This window comes from Chlamydotis macqueenii, chromosome 2, assembly GCF_036417535.1.
Source record: "Chlamydotis macqueenii isolate bChlMac1 chromosome 2, bChlMac1.mat, whole genome shotgun sequence".
Taxonomy (NCBI): Eukaryota; Metazoa; Chordata; class Aves; order Otidiformes; family Otididae; genus Chlamydotis; species Chlamydotis macqueenii.
The window spans coordinates 16,835,540-16,847,116 of NC_141557.1; the positions used below are offsets into that span (position 1 = coordinate 16,835,540).

The 11,577-nt window shown below is 38.6% G+C and overlaps 1 protein-coding gene across 1 annotated transcript in view; it reads left to right on the plus strand.

The window, feature by feature from the left end:
- The window catches only part of LOC104474489 (outer dynein arm-docking complex subunit 2), a 75,031-nt gene extending 66,719 nt beyond the window's left edge, over nt 1–8,312 (plus strand). The window contains exon 12 of the mRNA XM_086741600.1: nt 7,510–8,312. Coding sequence (XP_086597726.1) covers nt 7,510–7,623 — 114 coding nt within the window. The 3' untranslated portion in view covers nt 7,624–8,312. The remainder of the gene's footprint in view (nt 1–7,509) is intronic.
- Nucleotides 8,313–11,577: the final 3,265 nt, after the last annotated feature.

Sequence of the window (11,577 nt, forward strand, 5' to 3'; positions counted from 1 at the left end):
AAAAAAAAAAAAAAAAAGAAGCTGTACCCAGATGGTTTTTAAACTTCAAATGGCATAAAATCATGGCCTAAAACCAGCTGAGGTTTACTGAAGCTGTGTATTCTAAAGGAATAAGAAGCATCTCATGGTAGGGTACCAGTAATGAGATGTTCTGAATACTTCACTGAATCTGTCAGCCCTACTCTCCTTTCTTCTTTGTTTCCCAGCATTTTGTGGGATTCAGCTTACCAACAGCTGTTTTGTCACAAGCAGTCACATAGGAAAAAGTAACAATGTGCACCTGTTGTAAGTCCTAAGATAGGTGAAATGGTTTAATATCTGGAAGTGCACCACAAACTGCAGACAGATTTGTTCTCATCCTAGCATGTCCTGCACTCATTTGCAGCAAGTGCACAGGTTTGCCTTTCCTTGTCCTCTTTCACTGGTTTTATGAGGGAGGAAGGGAAAGATGAGAAAGAAGAGACAGCTCCTGGCCAGCCTGCTGACCGCCACCACGTTCAGATGTACTTTAGGCCAAGCTGCATCCTTTGGACCTCCTCATCTCCCCAGCCGTGCTTGAGTGACTCCCAAAGTTTATTACCCTTTTTTCGTGTCTGCCAGAATGGAGTTGTCTTTCATGGGAGAGAGAAAAGGAAAGACAGGAATAAGAGGAAGGGAAAAGAAGCCAGGTGCAATCTTCACAGCATTTCTCCCACTCCGTTCAGAAAGTTTCAGTTCCCACCTCTTTACATTCACAGTGAGTGAACTAGGCTACACCAGGGGCTGCTCTGACTTTAGTCCCAGAGAGGAGAGACCTCACATGAGAGGGAATCAGCATGGTAGGTGTCTGCCCTGCCCATCTTTTCCCTCTACTGGAATTTCTTGGTACTGGACTTTGTATGTCTGCTAGCTCAGTGTATTCCCTGGCACACAGGACTTTATGTCTGAAATCTGTTCTCTTTGTCCCACTTGAGAAAAACAAAATCAACAGAAAACACTGCAGAACTTAGACAAGCATCTTCTTCTTAGGAGGCTGTGCATGGTTCATGTTGTCTTACCCTTTTACTCAGCTGAAAGAGGAAATCAGGAAATTGGCCTGAATTTTAGTTTAGAAACAGTGACTTAGCTTAACCTTCATTATACTTTGATTGTGAAGTATGTTTTATTATTTATAATTTAATTTTATGAGAAGTATTTTCATAGGAATATGTGTAACGTAACACTCAAACTAGGTGCTTTAATATTTTCCAGTGTGCAATATGGTGTTGAAAGGTAGCAAAATGCTGGCTGGATCTAGGCTGATACTTTATTGGATAAGCTTCTACCATATGCTTTTATTTAAAGTATATTTTTTTCTTTTAGGTTAGATTTATAAAAAGCATGTGAGAAATGTCTTTTTTAGAAAAGAAGTGTTATGCAATTAGAAAATCACAGTGCTAGAAATTTAGCATCCTTTAGGAAATGTTGCATGTAAAAGAAGTCAGATACTAAATCTAAATTTAGAAAAAAAATGGCAAGTCCTACCACCAACTGGAAATGCTATGTCAATCTACAAGATGTCATCACCAGCACAGCAGATAGAAGCAGCAGTGGTATTGAAGTAAATAGCTTTAGTTCCAGGAATGTTAAGCTCTATGTGAACTCTGACTGCCTTCCCAGTATAGATATGAATCTTGTTGAAGGAGTTTGTCCATATTTCCTTCTAATGAGAAAAAAAATCAAATAAAATTTGTTTTACAGGGCAGAAAACCTAAAGAAGCCAGAAAAAAAGGGGCATTAAATATTCTTTATGTAGTTATTCTTTATTCATTGTTTGCATTCGTGTTCACAGGACTCCATAGTATTGAACAGGCTGATCTTTTATCTGTTTTATATGAGCAAGGGAACCTCTTTCCAGCAGTATTGTTCTACGTTTTCCAGTGTTTTGGAAAACTTGTTGTGGACACATCGCATGACTAACTTCTTATTTAAAGTTTAATACATGCAAAACTGTATTCTTTCTGAAATCACCACCTCCTATGTTTCCTGCTTCCCACCTCTGAGCCTGGAAGCTGCAGTGACTGTGACCAAAGGAAACTGAGTTATTTTACCCATACATGGAACATCACTAACATCTGATATTTTCTCACATTCCAGATTTATTGTTGCAAAACTTATCTAGGCTTTTTCTGCTGTAAAATCCCCTTGAGCTACTTATTTTGTAGAAGTGAAAAATTCTAGAAAGACATCTTCATAGAAAAGAGAATTACTAACCCATTTTTATTCCTGTCTCACTCATCCAAGGATCCTTACCCATTTTGGAATTAACAATTTTACAACTTCTTATGTGGATGCTTATGTTATCTTGTTGGAAATAATCATTTTTAATTGGTTATTTTGTGATTGTAGAGATAATATTTTAAGGAAGTTTTGCTATCAGACAGTGGAAGGTGGCATCATTCATGATGCATGAATATCCAAGCAAATACTGCGGCTTGCCCCCTTACCTCTTACTATTGCCCTGAGGAACAAAAGACTTTCCATTTTTGTTACACCTTTGGTATGCCAGAAAGCGTAAGTCCCAACAGTGACAGTCTGCACAGCACGTCCTCAGAGCAACAATTCCTTCTCCCAGCCTGGGGCACTGGGGCACTACAGACTGGTCAGCCTCACATTGGTCTCTGGGGAAATCATGAAGGGAGTCCTCTTCCAACACATTTCTGGGCACAAGAAGGAGAAGGTGGTTTGGAACAGTCAACCAAAGGTTTTACCAAAGGTAAACCTGACATCCCTCTATGTGTCTAAGTCTGTAGATGAGAGCAGACCAGTGGATGTCATTTATTTTGACTTTAGCAAGGTTTTCAACACTGTTTCCCACAGCATACTTCTGTCCAAGTTGGGATGTGTTATATTCTAGATGTGTGAACAACCAAATGGATTAAAAATGATGATCCAACTCAGAGGGTAGTAGTTCATGGGTTGTACTCTACTTGGAGGCTGGTGACAAGGGGAATGCTGAAGCGCTCTCTCTGTTATGACCTGTCCCATTGAACATGTTTGTCAGTCACCTGGGGAAGGCAATGGACTGTTTACTCATGAAGTTTGCAGTGACACCAAATCACCAGTTGGTGCTGGGGAGGCAGTTTCAATACAGTCAAGGGAAGGGCTGCCATTCAGAGATACCTGGCCAGGGCTGGAGCCAGCCAACAGGAATGTTGTGAAGTTCAGCAAGGACAAATGCAAAGTCCTGCACCTAAGAAACACTTGCACTTGCAGTGATACTGGCTAGGGACTGACTGGCTGAGGAGCAATTTTACTGAAAAGGACGTAGAGATTTTGATAGAGAGCAAGCAGAACATTAGCCAGCAGTGTGTCCTGACAGCAAAGAAGACACAATACTGGGCTGTATGAGCTGGAGCACAGCCAGGAGATTGAGGGAAGTGATTGTTCCTCTTAGTACTCATTAGACCATACCTAGAATACTGCACCCATCTTTGGTCCTCCAGTATGGGAAAGACATGGATAAACTATAATAGGTTCAGCAGAAGACCATCAGGATGGTCAAGAGCTGGACCACTTGACCTGTGAGGAGAAACTAAGGAAACTGGGTTTTTTCAGCCTGGAGAAGAGAGAGCTTCAGGCAGACTTAATAGCAGCCTTCCAGTACCTACAAGGAGGTCACTTATCAAAAAGTTGGAGCTAGGCTTTTCACAGTGTTGTATGGCAAGACGACGAGAGACAATAGGCAGAAACTGAAACAAGAGTAAGTGAATGTAAGGAAAACTTTTTTCTCTACACAGGCAGTCGAACACTGCAGTAGATTGCCCACAGAGGCTGTGCCATCTCCATCACTGGAGGTTTTCAAGATCAGGCTGGATAAAACTCTGAGCAACCTGGCTTGTAGCTGACTCTGCTTTGAGCATGACATTGGACTAGAGACCTCCTATGATGCCTTCCATTCTGAATTACTCTATGATTGTGCAGTCCTAATATAGTATCACAATTCTGTGCTATTTTAAAGCTGGGATAATAATAGCAAAATCTTCTTAATTGTTCTGAATATTTAAATTATTTGGCTGTGCATTGCTCTCACTTTTGGAACCCAGAAATGCTACATATGCTCTGTACGTTCTCCAAACAGCTTCTATTTGCGCTTATTTGCTGGTATGACGTGCTAACTGTGCAAAAAATTTTGGACTCTCGCCTTAGACTATAGATACCTGCCAAGAGAAAATGAAGGCTACATAGTGCTGCAAATGCTTTCTCTGTCTATGGAAAGTGCCTCTTCTGTGCCAGAAAGAAGCATTTATACCACATGCTTCTTTACTGCTTCTCACATCTGTTAACATTTACATGTGTCAGAAAACAATACCTGAACAGTAAAGGGAAGGGATACATGAAGTTCAGGGGCATTGCATCAAGGAAAATGACATGTTATATTGCAGTGGTGCATTGGAATAAAAAAAGATTTCTTGAACTTGTCAAATATATCTAATACGTGTGTATAGTCTGTGTATACTATCTATGAATACATTTCCATACCTGAATTGGATAACCCAAATGGACAATAAATTGAACTGAACCCATGGAAGAGTCAAGGAGTGGCAGTCAGGAAGTGAAAGAATTATAACTTTTTTGGTATGTAAAAAAAAAAGAATAAAATTTTATTTCATTTAAGGCAGAATTTATATAAAAGTCTTCAACATTGGATTCCTAAATATGGAATTACCTACTTATATTGAAATATTTTGCATTTTCGATAATCTTCTCTTCAGCTGCCTTTTTGTTAGCACAAAAGGAGTAGATTTACTGGCAAATGTTGCTTTATATCCTTAGTCCTCAGAGGCAGCTACTGTATTAGACTGTGTTTCCAAGAATATTTCTTTGAAGTCGTATTGTGAAAATCCTAAGACGCAGTGTAGTACAGGATTTTGTGTGACGTGGCAGTTCTTGTGGATGTTGCCATTGGCAAGTGGTTTAGAAGAAGAACGAATTACAGAGGAACAGATCCTTGCTCTCCCAAACTCAGAAGGAAAAAAAAAAGAAGTATTTGATACCTTTATAAAAATTGCTGTTTGCATTGGTTGCATTTGTACCACTAGTTCTTTAGGCATCTGATTGGGTACTTCTAACCAGTGTAGTGTAGTAGGCTGTTCTTTGATACCTAACCCTAATTTTCCAAAATGTACCTGAAACAAAGAGCACAGTTTGCACCCCTTTCCCCCCCCCCCCACTATTGTTATTGCTTAATATTGAGCTCTGTCTGGAAAGTGACAGAGAAATATCTATTTTCCTCAGTTTTCTGAGCTTAGAAAGAAGTGTTGGCTGAAAGAAAGACATAACCTAACATGTAGTCATAATAAAGGCAAAGGTCTATTTTTGCATTTTGCTATATTTCTACTAGATAATGTATCTCCAAAGCATTATTTGTATGATGAACTTGTGCCCTCATAAACTGATAACAAGTCTTGTGCTGAAAGTATTATGAAAGCTTGAGTTGCACACTCATTGTGCTGTAACAGCCTTCCACTAGGTCTTGAAGATGCAGTGAAAAATTGCATAAGGCATATAGTTTCCTTGCCCCCAAATTTGAAACTTACTACTTTACCAGAACCACCATATGAACGGTATGTACATACACGTTTTTGGTTTTGAGTCAGGTATATGAAGGATCTGTACCCGTTTTCCTCTCTAAGTTATACAAGAAAGTTGTGAGGCACTCAAATAAACGTTTTATAGTTTAAGCTGATAAGAAATCAGCTAGTGGAAAATAGGAAGGAGGAAAGATCTTCATCCAGCAATATTTCTTAAGGAAAAAAAAAGGAGTTAAGCATCTGTTAAGACTTGCATTCTGGCCGTTGTGCTTTGTAGAGCAACTTTATCACTACCCAGAGATGTGCTGCTTGGTCCTCTTGCCAGTTGAAGTCAATGGTGAAACTTCCACTGACTTCTCTGGTTGCTGCCCTTGGCCCAACATTTGCATGCAAATAAAGTATAAGAATATAAAGCTTTCTCATGTAATTTCTTCTGATATAATTTTAAGTCTGGCATATCCTTTTGGGAGTGTTCACACTTTAAGAATTTTTACGTAGCTATTTGTTTATAGACATCGGATTACATTAATGGAGATTATAGGAAGAATTGCTAGAAAAAAATTATCATTGATGCTTAATTTACATAATACTCCTTTGGACATAATTCAGGCCCATCACAGGCACCCTCACAAGTTACATGTAGGGGTCAAAGGGTGAAAGGTGACTGGCAAGATGCTTGTTTTGTACATTTGGCTAACACAAATACTTCCTCAAGTATAAAATGCTTTGATCTCTATAAGCAAATGCCATATGTGTGCAGCTGTGGTCCATGCCTCACGATTGCAGGAAGGTTAGAAAAAGGTAGCATACGAATTTGATGTCTGCATTCAATTTATGCTTTTATATTTAGCAGTTCATAATTTTGTGTAATATTTTAGCTGTATGAAAAGTATGCACTGGAGTTGAGTGATAACAGATTTCTCTGTGGTTTGACTCAACATTGTTTGGGTGAGCACAGAATCCTAAGTATTGCAGACTGAAAATATAGGTTTAATTAGAGTTGTCTGAGCTTCAGAATACCTGAACGCACATTAAGCTTGGCAGATTTTCAGAAATCTGAGGATTGCGTGGAGCTGATTTAAGCTAAGCAAGAGTCGTCTGTTTTCCAGCATAGATTGCGTTTGCAGTTGCATCACTGACTTGCAACACACTGAGGAAGTGAGATCCAAAACCATTATTAATGGTTTTCTGATATGTAAAAATGTTTTACCATGAAGGCCTGTCATGTCATACTTGTGTTGAACAATACCTTACTCCAAGGGAATTTCTGTTGGAAAAATGGAATGACTTCCAGAGTATGGTTTCTACTCCACATGAGTGAAAAGCTGAAACAGCTCCAAAAGTTTGATGCCTTTTTTTAGCTTTTGTTTTTTACTTTTACATGCAAATGTTTAAGAATGATATGCCCAGATCTGTATCCCTCCAGCTATTTAACATGAGTGGTTTCCTGTCACGGTATAGAAAACTGTTGCAGTTAATGGGACACGAGGGTCCATTCACATGGATCTAGATTCATGACCAAGGCCAAAAAGAAAAAGTACGGCTTTGTTTATTAAAAAAACTTGAGCATGTACAAATACACTAGTGTACTTGGCAAACCATGATTTCAGGTAAAGCATTATGCAATTTCTACTAACAAGAAAAAAATCCAAGTCACAACCAATAGACAGGCGTGCTACAATAAACAGAAAATCAGCCATGAAAATATAAAACTACAGGTACAGATATGATAAAATATAAAGCATTGTGCTCTATATATATGTTAATACATACAGGTACACAAAATTATATATATATAGATATACATCCATATATAATACATTGTTAATATGATTTTTAGTCTTTATTATTTGTGTGAGTAAATTAATGCAATTGTTCTAGATATGATTCAAATATTACTTAAATAATAGCCTATTTATTTGTTTTTCTTATGCTGTTTCTCTGGTATTTTTCCTAGCTCCTACTGGATCTGATAGGCTCTACAGATGAGACTCTGCAGGAGGCAGCAGCTGGTTGCATAGCAAACATTCGCAGATTGGCTCTAGCAACAGAGAAAGCAAAGTATGGCTGATGCTTTAGCAGCTTTTACCAACACGCTTGTTTTGTGATACAGCTACATTTAAATACATGATTACTCCTTCTAGCATCTGTATTTCATAGCAGTGCTCATTTATATGAGGATAATTTAATAACAAAAATAAATCTGTGGAAAATTATGTTTTACATTATTAGTTTTTCACATCTAGGTTTTATAAAACACGCATAGTTTTGTGTGTCTTTTAGTATTACATCTTTCAAAAGACTATTAGTTAAGATATGTCAAAGACTTTTTCTATAATTAATACACTTGTATTTGAAAGTCATTGTAGATACAAATGGTTTTGCATAGCTGTGACATTACAGTGAATTTTCCTTCACTGCGTGTGTGGTTGTGCAGTGATTTATGAATGTCTCGAACAATTCTCTTCGTGCTAAACTGGTCCAATCATCCTGTCATAATGTTTTTGCCTATTTGATCACTTGCAATTCACGGGAGAGGACAAAATACAGATAGATCAGTCTCACATCTGGGGTTGTATAAGGACTGCAAACAGCTGTAGCAGTAGACATCACTCCAAACTTCCTGTTTCTACCAACATCAAACAAAATAGTGCTTAATTTTATAAGTAGCTGGTGATATGTGTTTTAATTAACATGTGTTTAACTTTGATTTGAATTTACCAGCTGTAAATAAAAAGTGGTGAATTGCATTTGCACTTACACATTATCTTATTGTGGTTTTTTGGTTTTAAATTAAAGACAACATTGTCTTGATGTAACTTTATTTTTCTGCATAAAATCATATGCAGAATTAGAGTTGCTTTCAATAACCACATAAACAATGATTGGTATTACAGATTACAGACCCACTGTACATACTGTGCTCAGCAAATAATACTGAAGTATTTCCTTGAGAGCAGTAATGTTTTAATTACAAGCACAGACTTCTGACAAAACTGAAAAAAACCCAAATGTTTAAATAACTTGTGTTTGTCAAGTACTCACTTCTGAATTATTTTTTTACTTCCCTTAATAGTTAACAGTTCTCTTGTTTTTGAAGCAGTTTATAATTTCATAATTTTTCTTTTAAGTAGCATGACTACTCAAGGCAGCTAACTTTACTGCTAACAGAAGTTTCTAAGGAAGACATAATGCAAATCCAACTTTTTATTTGTGTTTTCTCTGAAGCATACATGGAGGCTTGTTTAAAATTTAATTTTAGCGTGATGCAGTTCTGAAAAAGGAGGATTGCACTGGGCCCCTAGGGAAGGAGTAGTGAGTATTTTTAAGGAAATAAACTACAGACAGGTGCTGACAGTGTGGAGATGAAAATATGAATCCAAGTAGTATTTTTTGATCAATGCAAATACCAAGATAGTCATGGGGTTGTCACAAGTTCCATCAGCAACCAGTGATCAAGCAAATACTATTTTAGGTATTTCCTAGCTTTGCCCCGTAGGCATGGTATGTTATTTTGAATAAATATACCCATATTATGATACTGATGTCACAGCTGTAATAGTATCATATGCTTCATGACTATACCCACAATACTTCTAAAATAAATGCTAATTGCCAAATTCATTTGGAAGAGGAGAGGCTTGATTTTATTTTTGTCTTTTCTGTGAGAGAAGCTGTAGACACAAATAGTTTATCACAGTCTTGCTTATGAAAAATACGTAAGATGATGCCTTGTTTTTCTAACTGTTGAGGGGAAGAAAACTCCCGGACAGTAAGTGTTGTCCTTAACTTGACCTCTCAAGGCACTCTTGACCATTTAGTGTGGATTTCAAATGGAATAAGTTCTAAAGTAAACTTAGTTTTATGATACAGATGTCAGGGCAATAAATGTTGTGTTCCTGACAATGAAATGGCCTTGGCTTGTCACTCTCACTCACACTGGTAGCCCTTATGCCTCTGAGTAGTTGGTCTGAAGTCTTTATTTTAAGGCCTCAGACAGTTATTCTCAGGCTTAAGCTGACTTATTTGTGCTGTTTTCTTTTCCTTTACCATCCTTGCAGTTTTTAAGTCTGTACAAGGAGAAGAAATGCTGAAATTGATACAGATTGCCACATAGGCAAAGGATCAGTATTAAAAGAATACATCTTTTTTGGCCAAAACTGGTGGATTCCATGTAATTAATACAAAGAGATTTAGTTGTTGGAAAATGAATAAATGAATGTGATCCCTGGCCTCTCTGAGCAGGGCAGTACAGCATGTACATTTGAAAAGCTTCCACTTTCTCTGCGAGGCTGTGTTGAGTTTCACAGCACCGCAGCCCTCTGAAAAGGGATCCTCACAAAGCTGGGTCCCACTTGCTGCTCACACAGCCCTCCTGGCAGTGCCCGCCAGCCTATTCAAGCCCTGGCACCAACTCGAGCAGCCGCAGCCACCCAGGCCCAACATTCCCACCACGTATAACCGGGCACCAGCCAGCTCCCTCTCCCCGGCTCCTGTGACTGGAAGGGAAATGCCTTCACTCCTTTCTCTTTCCACCAGCTGCTACTTGTCCACATAAACGTGTAGCCTCTTAGGAAATATGGTTATACTGAGCACCGGAGCTCAATATTATATTAAGTGCAGAGCAATTTGATTTACAATTTCAATACAGAGTCTAATTTTAGTTGCAAAAATGAAGTGACTCAAAAAGTGGGATCAGCCTCTGTCCTGTTCACTCGCCATCACCGGCTCAGTCAGCTCCCTCCTTGTTTTCTCTATGTCATTCCTGCATTTTCAAAGTCTTGTAACAGGGAAGGTTACAAAAAAACAGAGTATCCATCACTTTTCGCAATTTTGGGAGGCAGCTGTTGGCTTTGCCTGGAGCACCATGCTCCAACTTACAGCCATAAAGCCAGGCCTGCTCTTCACCGGCTGCTCGTTTTCAGCCTCGTTCCTCATTTTCATTAAAATGTCAGAAAATGTAGAGGCCAAGTAAGAAAAGTTGTCACAAAAAAGTGTTGTTTTGAGTATGGAAATACTATAGTTGATGAGAAAAAAAGCAAGAGAACAAATCTTTCAGCCTTATGCAATTATTTCTGGAACCTTAAAGGCCCACCACATCTTTCAGTCTATGCGTCTGTCAGCAGCAAGATAGCTTTTCTTCTACCACTCCGTGACTTTATGATTTATTGCTTGGTGACAGATAACCATTATCAATAATTTAATTGTCCCAGAATGTTCAAACTGTACATTTGAATCTGGGATTTATGTTCATTTCCTCTTAATGTTCATGCTAATGACAAGTGCATGTGTTCTGACACACAATATTGTCTCCAAGTTGTTAGGGAAATATAAACTTCGTGGCCTGGGTGCAATGGATCTGCGATATATTAAGGGCTTTGTTATTCTGCTCCGTCACTGAAACTTTTGTTTGGCGAGTTAATGAGCTTGAGAGTCACAGGGCTGTCTTGAGAATTGACTCACTAATTTGCTTTAGGCTAACTGATAGCTTTGTGTGAAAGCACGGTACCTCTTTCATTCCCCGACTCCTCAAATGAGTAGAATGAACTGCTGACACCGGGGGTTAGATGTGAATCGTCCCAGAAGGCTGAACTAGATAGCATGTTAGTTTAAGAATTTCATCTCATAATAAATTACGTGGCTGTTCCTTGCACATTTCCACCAAAATAATCTTTGTTTTACACATGACAGCAGGATGACTGTGATGGGAACATATAATGTATTTCTTCAGCAGTGGTATTCAAGTTTCTATGCGGGCTGTTTGCAAAGCTTATTTCCAGAGTCAGAAGCTAACTGCACCCCCACTGTAAATTGTGGTTTGCCTCTTCTTTGGCCACTTAATCTTTGCCACACACTGCTCAGGATCCAGAACAACAGAAGGAAGCAATCTTTCTGGAAGAAGTGGCAATCTTGGCCACTTCTCAATTCAGACCACATAATCTTCTGCTGTTTGGTGACCTGGCACGTGCCAGGACCAGCCTGCCTGCAGCCATGGTCACTGCAGTGGGAAGTTGCATTGCAACAT